Source organism: Megalopta genalis, chromosome 17, assembly GCF_051020955.1.
Source record: "Megalopta genalis isolate 19385.01 chromosome 17, iyMegGena1_principal, whole genome shotgun sequence".
In the NCBI taxonomy this organism is placed as follows: Eukaryota; Metazoa; Arthropoda; class Insecta; order Hymenoptera; family Halictidae; genus Megalopta; species Megalopta genalis.
Window position 1 is genome coordinate 2,162,872 of NC_135029.1, and position 17,361 is coordinate 2,180,232.

At 34.4% G+C, this 17,361-nt stretch overlaps 1 protein-coding gene across 5 annotated transcripts in view; it reads right to left on the reverse strand.

Moving 5' to 3' along the window:
- The window catches only part of LOC117222855 (semaphorin-1A), an 870,584-nt gene that overhangs the window by 460,703 nt on the left and 392,520 nt on the right, over positions 1-17,361 (reverse strand). For all 5 annotated transcript variants that reach the window (XM_076527085.1, XM_076527084.1, XM_033474843.2 and 2 more), the window contains one exon: positions 10,061-10,112. In XM_076527085.1, the coding sequence (XP_076383200.1) occupies positions 10,061-10,112 (52 nt within the window). The remainder of the gene's footprint in view (positions 1-10,060; positions 10,113-17,361) is intronic.

Sequence of the window (17,361 nt, forward strand, 5' to 3'; positions counted from 1 at the left end):
ATCAAATTATACTTCGTTTTTCCAATTGAAAATGGAAATAATAACGAAATTCTTGCTTTAAAGAATAGAATACTATTTTATTCTATGTATATTCGTTATTGCTTAATTGGGTCATAGATTTAGAACACAGGATGATATTATTTTCATGCTGTTGAATAATTAATTTCATTTGGTTAATGTATACATACATATTTATAATATGTATTGAATGAAGAATTATTTATTTAATGAATTATAAATATTAATGAATTCTTTAAATGAATGAATTTTCTAAAATTCTGATAATATCAATATCCACACATTACCTAGAAAATTAGATTACCTAGTTATTTAAATTGTTTACAGACTTTTAATTATCGGAGCATAATATTTGTTCCTCCGCGATAAATCCAGCGCACATCTAACAAAGTTCCGTTCAAAATGGATAGGAAAACATATAAGTTTGCAGACTAGATGGCTCGATCGATCGGCTTGTTGTCACAGTAATAGAGTTTAACGTAATTGAAACGTGTGAAGAGAAGCGTCAATTATTATGCATCATCATTGACCGGTCGAGGCGGATATTAATAATAACGTCCATCGATGTTCTTTTCACCAGACCGCTACTAATGGTTCGCGTTGACACACGACGATCATTAACATCCTTGACATTATATCGAAGTTCACGTTGTGAAGTAAACAATTCTTTTTCTAGATGCTATTACAAACGCGGGCACGGCGAGCATAGAACAATTGTGCAATTCTATGATGGACAGGAAACGCGCGACGACCTTCCGTCTCGGACAAGCTGATAATAAATAATCCAATTGGCCGGATGGAAATCCATTTCTGGACGACAAAATGGCTTCTGTAAATAGTGAAGCCTCCACGGACTCGAATGCAGCGCGAAAACCGTCGGATCGATGTAAGGATATTTTCCGAGGTGCTGTTCTATCGGAAAACGATTTATCTTTTATTACATTTATTCATTTGTAGACGAGATTATGAATAGGCTGATTCAATATTAAAATATAAAATTTATTTCGTACAGTTTACAGGATGATTGGCGTAAGCGTAACAGGCTATACCTTTCATTGGTTGCGCTCAACACACAATAATATTATATTATAATGTAAAATAAGAGATGCTTCGTACGATATAACATTTCTTGTAATATTTTTGTGATTTCAATAATAATAATAGAAATCATTTAAAGTCATTTAGTTGTGAATTTAATTCCACAAGAGTCATATAAAAAAGGTTCGATTCACAAGATTGGCATTTCTTATTTTATAACTACGATGAGCAACACTAATTCTAATGTTTTTAAATTTGAAATATATTAAATTTAATGAATTATTAAGTTAGAAAAAGATATTAACGATAAATGATTGACTGCAGGCTGCATATGGTAATACTTTTTTCTTAAATGTAAAGATGCATTTGCATTAATTTTGGAATTTTGATGTCATAATGATAAAATAATATAATAAACAATTCTGAGATAAAACAAAAGTACACGCATACAGAAAATTACATAGAACTAGTAAATAGTTCTCATTCAAACTTATTGTACGTTTATATAAAAAAAGCATTTGTTATTTATCTTCAAAGGATTGAAATCAATAATTTTCATCAGCAAAGTAATATGTTTATAAAGTTACGTTATCCTAAACAATGCACGAAGGGTAGAGCCGTTATTAAAAATATTTCCAAAAATAAAGCCTGGATCTTGATTATTTGTGCAATAGAAATGTTTCCATCATCGGCTCAACTTTGAAACTCGAAACACGACGTAGCGAATTAACATATTCAATGTATGACGTGCATTTCAAAGACATTATACACCGGTGAAGCGTCATTACAATTTTTCCAACACCCTGACGTTCTCATCTGCGAGAAGCGTTGCATTATGAAAACTCGGTACCGAGTCGCACTGGAATCCCGGAAGTTTTTCAATCCAGAATCGTTCTCGCCGTCTACTACAGCCCTACGGAATCCTATTCCCTGATTGTGTAACGCTTCATGACATATCTCCGCCATTCATCCTTCACGGTCGCCGCAAGAATAATTGCCTCCAATTTATTATATCGCCTATGACTACTCGGCCTCGCAGATAGAGGCGTCGATTAATACGTGTCACCGTCCTATCAACCACGCCACGAAGACGCGTACGCTTCGAACGAGACAAGTGCGTCGATGCAAGCCAGTCGACGAACACCTCTACACAGTGGACCAGTTTCATAAAATTGCTGGAATTTGTTCGAAAATGTTCATGTCGTGAAATAAGTTGATATTTAAAGCTGCATCGTTGACATAAACTTGACCTTGGCCTTGGCTTGGCCTTGGCTTTTTTATTTAAAAGAAGCGTTTTTATTTATAAAAGGAGCGTCTTTATTTGAAAGAAAATTATCGAGTTTCTATTACATACAGCACAATCATTGAAAAGCCTATTAACCCCTTCATGCACAGTTTTTTTTAAAAAGGCCGGCCAAAAAAAATCAATTTTTTTAAATGTAAAAAAACACAATTTAGAACGTTGTCTTGGCAAGAAAATTACAAAAATATTAAATATTTATACAATTGGTATGATTTCTAATTTTCAGAATATTACTATTATTATTATTGTTATTATTATTATTATTATTATTATTATTATAATATTTTATTTTACATTATATTTTAGTAAAATATATATTGAAAAATGAGCGAATCAGAATCTGCATATGAATACGCTGTCGGAAAGGAAGAGATAAGTCGTAAGTGATAAGTAGAAGAAGGATATATTTTATATTTGAATAAGTAAGTGTTATAGCTTACAATCCCATGTAAATGATAAATATCAATAAAACGATTGTTTTTTTTTGCTTTCACATTGTTATTTTCAATTCTCGATCGCATTCGAGTGTGAAAAATTACAGCAACATAAAGTACAACGCCGCTCGAATTATCTCGAGTGTGCACAGTTTGGCCAGTTTAGCGCGCTCGAGTATACTCGAGCGTGCACGTTAAGGGGTTAATAGGTTCTTTCATAAAGGAAGTGTTAAACTGCAGCAGTTTGTAGCTACTTTCACGAAACAGTATTTTGTTATCATTTATCCTATTTTTGTTAAAACTACTTTCGGAAACAATATTAATTTTTAACTGACCGACTAAATTTATCACTTGTACATATAGAAAGACATTAAAAAAGTTTATATGAAGACATAAATGCATATCAAGCAACATGTATGTACGAAACTTGTAATCGGAAACAACTAGGAAACAACGAATAAAAATGCAAATAAATACTATCTGTATTTAAAATCGTCCAGAACTTCGTTCATCGTAACTAATTCCACCCATATATTTCATGAAATTGGCCCACTGTGCATCGTTTCTCAGCGGCCGCTTTCGGTCCGTGGCATCATATAAAAAATAGGACCATCCGTGATTATTTATTTATTTATTTATTTAGTAATAATAATAATAATATAATATATAACAATATTTAATAATAATAATAGAATAACAATAAAAATGAGAATGGAAATGAAAAGAATATGAATACAATGTACGAAGCAAACAAATGAAACATCCTAGCTTCAGATAACATTATACTGGATGTCTGTACAAAATTGTTACGTATTATAAAAAACCGTAAAAAATACATTTGATGTTTTTTGCATAAAGTCAACCGCTTACCAGTCACCCTGTATAATTGATTTTTAAATTTTTTGAAATCAGCAATGAAGAAGTCAATGTCGTTCGCATAACTGTTAGCCAGATCGATTAGGTATTTTTGCAACTTTTAAATCCGACACATCAGGATTGATCGAGCTGCCCTTGCTGCCGTCGCCGTTTCCGCCCGGTCGAAATCAATATACGAAAAGAGTTGGCGGAGGTATCGTCGGCGAGGAACCCCCCGACTTTTACCATTTCATTCTAAACGGAAGAACGTTAGCATGAGGAGACCTGTCTCCGATCGATCCAATACCCCCGATATAACTGCGTTACGTCTTTTCGAAGCCAAGATCTTCTCCCGCTGGCCCATCCACCCGTTCCCATCCACGTAACTTCATCTTCACCCACACGTTCACACGATTTTCACCCTTTCCACGAAACCTCCTGCGAGACGATCTCGCACAGTTTCGCGACTCGCGTTCTGACAGGATCAATACGAACTTCGTGATCCTTGGCTCCTGCCTCTGCGACTCAATCGCGATCCGATCGATACAGTGATGCGCTGGCTTGCAGAAAAGTAATTGCAGTTCTGGAGGTGTGCAACGGCAAATCGATTTATTATGGTCTTACCGTTTCAATATTTATTGCCTTATTTTGCAAACTTTTTCTGTATTGCTCACAAATGCTTTCACACTTGGATAAATAAAAATTGAAAAACAATGTAAGGTAAAAGTGTACCTATTACGGAATGTTTTTGTCAGGGGGTACAAGATTTTCAACGATTTAATTACAACTTAAAAGTGTTATTGTTGAGTGTGCTACTGTCCGATAGATTGTTGTTTCGAGATAACGTAATAAACTTCGAAATAAATATTTATGAGAATTAACTGGAACATCAATATCAAAACATATTGTTCCATATTGCGTAATTCACTTTTACCATTGTACGTATTAAATAAATTGTAATATGTCTAAAATTTAATACGAATAAAATAGCAAAGTACAAGAGTGTACATAATATACGTGTTTCATAAATCGTGACAATGGAAAAAGTGAATTACATAATATGGAACAGTATATTTTGATATTGATGGTTCTCGTGTGGCCAATCAAGATCCTGTTTAGAATTACTTGGTTTTTCCTGTTGAAAATAATAATAAATTCTTCTATTACTAACAAACTAATAAAACGCCTGCTCTAGAAAAATAAAATTCTATTTTATTCTGTATTCGTTATCACTGAATTGTATCACAGATTAAAAACAAGCGACGATATTATTTTTGCACTGTCAAATAATTAATTTCAATTTATTAATATACTAATATTTTCTTTCTCTTACAATTATTTCCACTCCACGAATATATTTGAAACGTTTCTAACTAAATTATATTATAGTTGTAACTAATTTATAATAATTGAGCAAGAGGTAATCTGATGAATGGTTAACGATTCTAACTCGTCGGTTATTACAAATCATTATACATTAGTTATAATAACTGACGAGGTATAATGATTAATCATTAATCAGATTACATTTCGCTCAACTTTACCTGAAATTTTATTTGTCAATGTGTGGTTGATTTGAGTTAATAATTGGGCTAATAATTTTTCTTGCAGTGTCTAATCGAAACAGCCAGGATGAAACATATTTGCGAAAACATAGCTAAATTCTTTTTAGTTTTCTTTACACTTTATAGCATACTTGGCCACGAAAGTCGGTCAGCAATTAATAAAGGAGTAGTGAACTGTTAATGAGTATCTGGGCTACCCACTCTAGTCGTACCGTTGCGTTGGCTGGCTGTAAGGCATAAAAGCAGTAGTATTTTAATGAAGTCTATAAATGAAATTAGAGAATTTCTCTTTCGGCCGAATGATTATTTAAATATTTTCAGTGAGCTCGCAACCGAGTTTTATGCTCGTAAAACTAAATTAATTAAATGTAGGATGAACGCGCTGTTAATAGACTCATAATCGAAGAAATTGGACGTACAGCTTTCTTGGAAATCTCGTGGGAAGAAAATGATCGTGTAATTTGTTTCCTTTGTATGACTTTTGAAGAAATTCTTTCGAGAAACAAAGTAATTGCTTCATTCGATTTGTCTCGCTGAAGCGTCGAACTGTTCAAAAATTGATTAAGAAGTAAGAAGGGAAAATTCGATACGCGAAGAGAAAGGTAGAATTCATTAATAATTGCTTTCTAAAGTGGTAACATTTGATCATTAAAATATTTCATACGCATTTTGCCGCTGAGTTCACCAAACTCGCTCCAAATTATTGACAAAATTTTTACTTTTAGAACTGACGTCAAACAGAGAATTTAGAATTCTATCTTTTCGAAATAGATTTTCTTTTTCAAGGCAGTCGTTAACTGCGTTACGAACGATCCATTTAACCTTTAACTGGGACAATCGCGTTTTTACAAAATTAATTGATTACATTGGATTCGCGATACACCGAAAATAAAACGTGCAGAAAGATCTGTTAATCTGATTCTGATTATTCTTGGGTCGTGTACAAGGTAACAAAAACATTCAAAATTAGAATTTTACGAGGAACTTAAATAGGAATGCAATGTGCGGCCATATGTCGGTAATCGTTCCAATTTCGTTAAAGTTCTTAAACAGAACGTAATTAAATTGTTTAGAAACATCGTTTCGATTTCGTTGAAGTTATTAAATAGAGAATAACTAAATTAATTAAGAACATATGACCCTACTATATAGTCTGTTCATTTCTGGATAAATATTGATATAGAAATACAGCGTTGTGATTAAACATCGATGATCGATCCAATTTCACTAAAGTTCTTAGAGACAATATAATTAAATTAATTAGGAACATGTTACCATACTATAGTCTGCATATTTCTTAATGCAATGTTGTGGTCAAATATCGGTAATCGTTCAACTGTTACAATAATCAAATTAAACAGGGGATAATTAAATTAATTCGAAACATATCACCACAAATTGTGGTCTGTTCATCGCTATAATAAATATTGCTATAGAAATTCAATGTTTGGACCGCCCATGACCTCAGCAGATCAGTCAGGGGTTAACAAATATTATTTTAACACTACAACGAAAGATATAATCTAGTTTGTTTTCCGTAGAAGCAGAGCTGATGAAATATACGTAGAAAATGTTCTGAAGTTCTTGTTGCAGAGGCCATAAACCACACAGTTCCGAACCACATAAATCCCCAAAGCTGTATCTACAGCCCCGCTGCAAGACATTTACGCGTGGCTAAATTACGCCGATACTTCACACGACAGAATTCAAAGCCTCACGAAATAGCCCGCCGATAAATAGGTTGATACAAAAGTATCAATTCCCTGTACAAAAGCATCGATGCTATCAGAAAATGCCTCCTCGATTCTATCGGCGACCGAGCGAAACGAACGTGCTTGCGGTAGATGTTACGTGGATTGTCTCTATTCTCTCAGCCACCCCCCGTTGATTGATTGGATCGGAGAGGGCGAGAGCAACAGTATAAATACGCCGGCGAAAGGGAGATCAAATTTTCGGCAGCTCATCGAATAATCCGGCACTTTCTAGCTCAAGAATCACGGCCGGTCGCAAAGGTCGATCGATAGTTCCTTACTGTTTGCAGTGAGATCCGGGAAACGTGGATTACACGCGGAGCTCGACAACCATCCATTATCATGCAAATCTATTCACGTTTCCATTTGGACGGTCTTAGATTTGTCAATAGAAGTTGACATTTCTACTTCGCACATTTTTGACGGAGCCGCGCATCCCACTCCCCCGCCGAAAGGCGACATTTTACTTTCGTATTTAGTTGGCCTAGGTTTGTGTGTTTAGGGTAGACGCTAGCAATATGGAATACCTGATTTCAGAAGTTTCCTGAACGTTCAGGAATTCGTCAATTTTTATGAAATTTTTGAAAGAGTGAAGAAATTTTACCGAAAGGCGACATTTTACTTCCGTATTTAGTTGGCCTAGGTTTGCGTGTTTAGGGTAGACGCTAGCAATATGGAATACCCGATTTCAGAAGTTTCCTGAACGTTCAGGAATTCGTCAATTTTTATGAAATTTTTGAAAGAGAGTGAAGAAATTTTACCGAAAGGCGACATTTTACTTTCGTATTTAGTTGGCCTAGGTTTGCGTGTTTAGGGTAGACGCTAGCAATATGGAATACCCGATTTCAGAAGTTTCCTGAACGTTCAGGAATTCGTCAATTTTTATGAAATTTTTGAAAGAGAGTGAAGAAATTTTACCGAAAGGCGACATTTTACTTTCGTATTTAGTTGGCCTAGGTTTGCGTGTTTAGGGTAGACGCTAGCAATATGGAATACCCGATTTCAGAAGTTTCCTGAACGTTCAGGAATTCGTCAATTTTTATGAAATTTTTGAAAGAGAATGAAGAAATTAATACATCGTTGAATTTCTATAAGTGAATTTTGAAGAATTCAATGTTACAAAATTATAGCGAAAGAAAAAAGTGTATTAGAATGTACCGACGCGTGTATATCGGAAACGATGAAGCCAAGAAATAAAATAATCATTTGGATATAGTAAGTGTATCTTCCTTCTATATTACAATGAGATTCTTTTAATAAAATTAAAACGGTGTGTGTTTCTCTTACGCTACCAAAACTGAAAGAAATTGTGTGAAATCACAAGCGACTGAGCAAATGATAGTCATCGAAATCACTTCACTTTTATCGAATAGCGTGCTTCCGACTTTATCGACACTACGTTTGATGAGAACTATCAGCAGCCATCTTATGTGGCTGGATGAAAATAACAAGCATATATCTGTCCAGATTTTTAACGATTTTAATCATAATATTTGTCGAATTATTGAATATATTTCCCGTAACTGTATCTTTATAATTACAATAAATTAATAAATTTCAAACGTGTCTAGATATCATCAATGCAAAAAACAGTTATGTTAGTTAGTTTCCGCAAAATACAGTTATGAAATATAACTAATCGGAAATTCGTTACGTATTGGTATAATCCTTATCAGTAGACCGCGGATTTTTATGCAAAATAAAAATTGCCATCATTAATTGCAACATGAAAGAACTACAGCGACATTGATCTTTCTCTTTAACAATTTTGATAAGTCGACAGTGATACAATAATATTTACTTATTACTTTACTATTTACTTATTATTATTAATACTTATAAGTAGACCGTGAATTTTATTTAGTTATGACAAAAATGTGTAAATCAAATGCACAACAACACAAACATTTAAGCAATCCGAAAATATTATTGTATCACTGTCGACTTATCAAAATTGTTAAAGAGAAAGATCAATGTCGCTGTAGTTCTTTCATCTTGCAATTAATGATGGCAATTTTTATTTTGCATAAAAATCCGCGGTCTACTGATAAGGATTATACTACTTACAGTATAATAACATCGCGTCTTACGTCTGCTGGCAACAACTACATTGCAAATTATTTGTATATTTATTTGTTAAATTTGTACGGGTGAGTCACTTATTAGTTATAAAATCAAACGGAATCAAATCGGTCAAATGGATTGATACAATGTTAAACAAAATATAAGATAACCTTAAATGAATATGATAAATCTACACGGACTATAATAACGTTGGGAATTATACGAAGTAATACGCCTCAAATTCTGTTTGAGGGACTGCAGTGGATGGTTTAAAAAATCTATGGATGCACAATATTTTCATGAATTAAAACACGATTATGCAGAATCGTAAACAGCATCGATGTATAAATCGGAAATAAAGTATGTTCGGTATCATTAACAAGATATTATACGAAAATTCGTATTAAAACCGTCATCTCGTATGAAAGTAATAAATTTCTGTTCCAGAAAGATCAGCGTTCGCAAATGGATTACGAGGGATTTAAACTTGCACGAGTGTCGAGCCTTTGTTCGCTAATTGATTTGGTGCATCAGTACCAAAGAGTCGGGACCAATACGGATCATATTAAAATTCGATGTCACAAAGAACGGATTCATTTGCGGTGAATTGTCCCTACGGCGCGGCAGCGTACCCCGAGGTTCGATTCCGAATTGAATTTATTGCTGCAAACTGATTTTATTATTTTGCCCCGAGTGCCGATAATAATATTCGATAAATAAATATTATCCCCGGGAACGGTTTCATTCCCGGTTTTCGTTACAAGCCCGGTGACGGGGCTCGGCCGTATTTCTTCTCTCGAATTAAAAACACTCGCAACATTTCCGCGATAAAATCGGTATAGTCTCGCGGCAGAATTTTCCCGATTCCAGATAACCGCGCGTTGTTTTTAAAACACCGCCGGCTCGCGCAGATTCGAACGGTATAACGTAATCTAGATCGTTCAATCATTCTTTATCGAGCATTCAGATAGCGCCCCGCCGCTGCGCGGCGCGGCGGGACGGCGCGCAGGCCGTTTTTAGCGTTGCACTCACCTGGTCGACGATCTCCGTTAGGTCGTGCAGACTTATGTTGTAAATGGCGTTCCTGAAAAACGAAACGAGAACGTTAAGTCTTGCACCGTAAATCCTTCCCCGTAATCTATCCGCATCTAGCCTTCTCCGCGAACAATTTGAGCCAACCGCGCCGCGGATAAGCATTAGTAATTACGGCGTGCGCGACAGCTTGACGGAACAATCGAAACCGGATACTCATAAAACGAACGTTTCATCCTAAACGAAAATGATAATCAGCGTTCCAGCGGTTTTACACGGTAAAAATCGCGGAATTACCGACAGGGAGGAGAAAGATTTTTCACAAGCGAAGAGAACGTTACGCTGTGCCCGAACATGTTAACCTTTTATCTTATAACTTCATCTCGACAGCGGTTTAATCAATGCGGCATTTTGTAAATAATTATTAATGTTGTTCGACCTACAGACTCGCGAGATTTCAGCGGAGAAGTTGAACGATATTCCTCTCTCGTAAACTCCAAATGAAATTTTAATCATTTGTTCGACGCGGTATTATAAGCCGAAAGGGGTATTCGATAATGAAAATGAAAAAATATATCACTTTCATGTTTTAAACTTGGAAATTAAAGAGTTGGTAACGTCATCGAATATCTTTCTGAATCACATTCTTGACTCACGTGGATCGTAGGTTAATTACATTTGTAATGATCAATAGTGAAAGAGATCAAATTATGCTCTGTCTGAAACACTTGTAATTTAATCAATAATTTACTCAATCAGTAATTTCTACAGAATGATATGTATTAAGGTAATACTGTTCGCATGAACGTTATTTCATTATTTGTGTGTATTATCTCATATCTGATGAGAAGACAAAACCGTTTGTTATTTAATTAATATTTCGTTAAAATACCGTAAATTCCGCTGTACCTCCCAAATTACATCGGACGAAAGTTCCGAATCGATTAACGGCAAAAATTAATCTGCGCCGCGACTTTGGGACTGATAATCTGTTCATATTAAATTAATTAATATAAAGTTAACACGTTCTTTACCAACGTTACATATTTGCCACCGACACAGTTTCACGCTTCACGTGAGATTCTGAAGGGAAGGAAATGAATTTTATAAAATCCGTAATGCATATCTCGCCGGAGATTAACGAGATTTCTTTGTTACGATTTTTTAATATATTTCACTGGGAGGATACGCTACGTTTAATAAAACCCTGCAGCTGTGAGAACTGTTTCACGGCAAATGGCACACGTGTTAATACACATTGGACGTATTTTTCTGTTTTAGCATGCGAATAATTCCTTTTGCGATTATGTTCACAATTTTCATACAACACTGTTTCTCAGCGGTAGCATTATTAAAAGATGTGTTGATAAACTTTGTAATTACTATTTTAATGAGATTGTTGCGTAATGAATGTTGCTAGAATACGGTTATCTGAGATTGCTACAAGGAATGCTGATCTGGTAAATAATAAATGGTTTCTTTCTCTTTACAGATCATTGCGTGATTTTTTTCTTAACCACGTTATTATTGCGATAGTCTTCTAGGGACACATTATCTGTATCATTGCTAGAACTTTCGACCTTATGCATCCCGAAACGACAAAATAACAAAATGCAATCTGAAATTGTATATTTACGAATAATTGACTATTAATGGAAATTAGAAATGCTTCAATAAATATTCTCCGCAATTAGATGTAATACCGAAACGAATGCCGAATCTAATATCCCTAATGACACTTACTAATGAATGTCGACACGTGGACATCAAATATGTTTGGTATTTGTTCTGAAATTAATATTCAATCCAATATATTCCAACGTGCGACATTAGTGAGCACGGCTGCACAAAGTTAATCACTTAAGAGTTTTCCAGCGAGCGTAAGTAGGTACCTAACACTACACATTCGATAATAACTTTCCTACCAAATTAATTAAGTTCAGTATTAAGTTAACTTCGATATCAAGCCTCCTCCGACATATCGCTTTTAATACGTTACACGTCGCATAACTTAGAAACCTCGTTTATGCGCACTCCCTGACAATTAATTCGTTTAATCGTGACAAAGCCTCCCGCTACTCTCCTGCGATGTTCTAATTAACCAATTTCAAATTTCAGCCATAGTCTGCGATACAAAATGCTAAGGGACGCGTTCCAAACGAGATGTGCAATAGCACTCATAATTGTGCCGTTCCTATTAAAACGACAAAAAATATCGTGAACAGAGAAAGTAAAACTATATTATACAGTTTATAGATTAATAAATGAGTACGTAAATATATTTGTTGAATATGTATTTGTGATTTTATTAGCGTGCCATTCGTGACTATAATTCAAGCACGTAAATCTTGTTTTTATTATTACTGATTGTAAATTGCACGTCCGTTCCATACGTGGTTAAAACTATTTGAAAAATGTATTGGAAATATTGAATGAAACAAGCGTATTCGTCGGATATTATTTATTTCGAAATGAACTTGGCTATCGATCTGAAACTCTAGAAAATACGAAATTTATAAATTCAATTGCCGTAAATACAATTTTCTTATCGCATATTCATACAAAAAATTCTCTCCTGAAATATGCAAAGAGGGGCTGTTATTGATCTTCATCATCCTTTGAAAAATGGTATCTGTTTTATGATTAAAATGACCCAATAACCGTGTGCGCTTCGATAGCTATCGATCGCGATGCTTATTACGTAGTAGTTAATGCAAATTTGCGTGATCCTGTTGTTTTAATATTCATTCCGGGACTTTATTTTTCCGTGGCGAAGCCGTTGCCTGGTTTCTAAAGATAAAATAGTTCTTTTGTCACGGTTTCGTTACCCGATACTGTCATCGACGACTAAAAAATTGAGCAATATTTCTCTGTCTCTCTATGTGACCGTTTGCTTTTTTTTTTGACACACTGTGTAAGAAATTTTCGATCACCACTGCTGTAATACAATTATAGGTGCTATAAAAGAGACATATGTGGAAAGCGACGTTGTAAATATTCCGAAGATGGAAGAACTAGTCAGAGGACGATTGCTTTTTTGTTTGTATGTTTTGTATCATGCATTTGCATCTAGTTCCAAATCGTTATCCTATCAGGCATAGCAGTAATACAAGATTGAAATTTGTCGAGAGTAAATTTCTGATAAGTTCTCGAAACGTTCCCCGAGTTACTGTTATTAGTAGACTGCGGATTTTATGCATTTGTGATAAAAATGACCGGAGAAAATAACAAATTGTGAATATATTCGAAAAATTTAAGAATGTTGCTACACCTGAAAAATGTATTAGCATTATAACAACAAGCATTTCTTGAAGGACCATAAAATCTATCTTCATTATCTTTCCTGTAGCACTAATCTAATTATTGGTTATGTTTTCGGAATAGGTTTGCTAATGGGGCATCCTTTTTATAAGCGTTCTTTCAAAACTTCGCTTTAATTTTGAACAGGCAATGATAATATTAATCTTATTTTTTGTAATACATTATTTTTTATTTTTGTATTTTTTTTGCATTTTTATTATTTTTTATATTTGCAATATACACTAAACAGAACAACGCTGCAATATAAACAATGTGTTATACGGTTTTCTACATTATAATATGTACTTTCAATTTGATAAGACGTTTATTGAAATATCAAAAAAAAGTAATAAGAATTAATAAGATGTTTATTGAAATATCAAATTTCGCTCGAACGTTAACGATATGTAAAGTCCCTTAACTTTCGCTGGTAAGTTGGCTGCGAAATAAAGTTTCACTTTTCCATCGTGATCTCTTCGTTCGGTCGCGCAATAATTAGTTCTTCTCCCAGTGATCTTGTGAAAAATGCCACTGTTGCGATAAGCAACGGCGATAAAGCCGCAGCCTGCGAATCGCGCGACAGCCCGGTAATACAAGTTTCCGCGAGAAAGGAAATCCGTTGAATGCAATCGCTATTCTCACCTCCGCGAACGATGTCTCGATAAACAGACACAGTAATCGGACTTCTCACGGAAAATATATTCAAATGCAATGAAGATTTTTATTCGAATTCACCGTTCCGAGGTGTCTGCTGTGCAAACTGGGTGTCAGGAGAATGACGGTAGAATTTTGAAGGTAATTCTATCGTCTGAGACCAAGGCGAGGAGAAAGAATAATATTTCCTTGACATAGACTCCTTTTTCAGGAAAAAGTCGAATTAAAATTTCTCCGTTCTCCTGTAGCAACAGCGTAAAAAAGATAGCAGAATCGCGTGTACTCAAAGACACAAGGAATTAATAAGTTAGTTGAAAGTCGATTTTTCTTTACAAGTACTTCGAACTGTCGCATTGCAGGCAGTAGAATTCTTTTCTGCTTCAAAGTTGAACATTAATCGAAAGGATTAATTAATTCAAATAAAAATATCCTGCGATATCACTAATTCACCTTTTTACCGTTGATGAAAACAGTTCTTAAATCGGTACGGGTACATCTGTAACGTTCTGAGCTGATCATGCTGAGTCAAATGAAAACGTTGGAAACGGTCTACAGACGTCTATGTAATTAATTATAATTCATACACTAATAGATCTAATAGAAGGAAAATATCTTGAAATTACATTACCTTCCGTTAAAAACTCTGTAGTCGTTAATTTTCGAAAAATCGATGTATATTTCATTTTGCTTACGCCGTGCAAAGTACCCGTTACTGCGTCAAATGCATAGTTACATTAATTAAAACAAAGTATTTTCTCTCATTTCTCGTGATTATGCCTGGGGAAGGAGCAGCTTCGCTGGTGTATCGAAAATTTTCTCGACGTTCAGTCAGTTGAATAGAAAATTATCGTCCTGAATGGACTACTTACTCGCAAAAACCAAAACGGAATTACTGTTCAGAATATCTCGGCACTGCCAACTCGTTCGAGACTTCAGTCGGCAATAATTAACCGACGAAAGCGTTCAGCTTGCCATTAGAGCATCATCGGTTAGCCAAACAACTACATACGCGAAACAATAATAACTGCATGCTACTAATCGCGGTTTACTTCAACCACGGGACCATCCGCGACTGTAAATAGCAATCCTTGAATGGTGTCCGATATCTTTGCGACAAATAAATTATTATCGTAACGGATCAAATTGCCGAACCGAAATGTGAAACCTATCCCCGAGGAACTCCAAATGTGCTTGATACGACGATTATGGCACGCAAGATGTTGACGAGGGTATCGTATGAAGTGTCGATCGAAAATGTTCAAGCTTTCTAAACTGCTGAATCATTTTTAGTTTGTTCCTTGATTCATCAGTTTCTTCGTATTTTTAGTTCGAAAGGTGACAGTGCCATATCTTTTTGAACATACAAGTTTATGCTTCGTTTGATATTTCAAGACAGGCAGAATGTGCACTACAAAAATATATATGTCTCCTTTAATTATTGAAAATCGTCATAAGTTATTATAAATTAAATTAAATGTATGTTATATTTATATTTATTTATATAAATGAGTTTATTAAACAATATTTTAAGTACTATATATTTTATAACGAGTTTTTATAAATCGGATTGTTATTATTTTTTTAATGTCGTATCTTCAATAGATGTTATAAGTAGGTTTATAAGTTTTGTAATCAGACTGCAGATAAATACATATCATCGACTTACTTTGATCCACTTTAATTTACAAATATTAACGTAAAAATTCTCTGAACGGGTCGTAGTGAATATAGTGAAAACAGTTTGGATGTTATCAGTACGGAAAGATAAGATCACGTTCGTTAATAATAACAATTATTCAGTCGTATCTAAAGGGAGACAAAATCGTTTATAGATATCGAGAATAGGATGCTGACATTAGGCGAATGATTCTTGCTAGTGGAGCCATAGGCCAGGTATTAGCGGTGAAACTTAACGAAGCACTATATTCCCATAATTCGAGTCTCACTTGGTAACGATATTCCTGATAATGAGAGTTTAAGAGCTCTTTCGTAGCAAATTCGGTAAATCGGGTGTTCAGTAAAATATGTCTCGAACAAATGGAGTAGCAGCCGCTATAATGCGTTGTACTCGGCGACCCACATAGCATGAAACGTGTTAATGAAAGTAAATAGAGAGTGAATTGATATTTGAACCGTGTGTTCGGAATTTAGCGAATGATCAACGGATCCAAAAATGAAAGATGTATTAAGTCCTTTCTTCGATTTTGCGAAAAATTACCATTTCATCTACAAATCGTACAGTTGATCAATTTTGACGCTGCTAATTATTAAGCTGCTTTCGTTTATGCGAACTCCCACTTTTGCAAATGACGTCGTAGAAAACAGGGGAAATTTCCCGGAACATATTAAATCTATAGGTATATGATGTATAAATAAGTATGTATATGTAGTTAAACGTTAAAATGCGACGTTAAATAATGAAAGAAGAAGAAAAACGAAAATTTGAGTAGTTGCAATAATAGCTTTCGCAGGTGAAAACCAAAGCAAAATTGTATTAAATTCTCTACAGAGCTGTGTAATTTATTGCTTTTTTTTATTACTTTTACAACTCCGCAGATCTAATGCAAAAATTATGCAATGTAACTAACGCTGGCCGATTAAGCTAAGTAATCGCTACGCTCATCGCGTTAATGGCACTGTTGGATGCAAGAAGGGTTTCAGTGCCAAATGTAAGTTTTAATGTCTCTGGATGTTACGGAGTTAAATACTTTTTATACGTGAAGTTGTTTTAGAATTGCCCATAATATTTAAAATGTAAGCATTACCCTTTAGCAGTTCCGTTATTAGGAATTATATCCGTTCCGTTATATAGGAATGATATCTTCAATTAATTAGTAGAATTCATGTTAACTCTATCGTTTGCCATAGATTAGAGAAATCTTCTGAGCAATCTTATCTATTGAAATTTCTTCTTATTATTTTCTCCATACCAGTGTGATAATAAAGTATATAGTTAAAAAAAGTCAACAAGAGAATCCTAATTTATATGAATGAATTCATCAATATTAGATGTTTAAACTTTTGTGTGGTATTATTATATACTGAATTCTGTAATATTAATTTAATATTGTGCAATACATTATACAATTCATTGTATAATGTATATACATTATACATTATACATGCAGGCTTCATGCAACTCGAAATCAACAAATATCAATCTCTGGATATAAATTAATTGACATTTGAAAACAATTCACAATCGAAGAAACTAAATTTGGATTGAGAACAATAAAGTGAGAATTGACTATAAAACAGTCCCTTTGTTACAAAACAGAAAGAACAGAGCAACATAATTTTGTCCCAAAATCCGACTAAAAATAACATGAAATTGAAAAACAGCACAA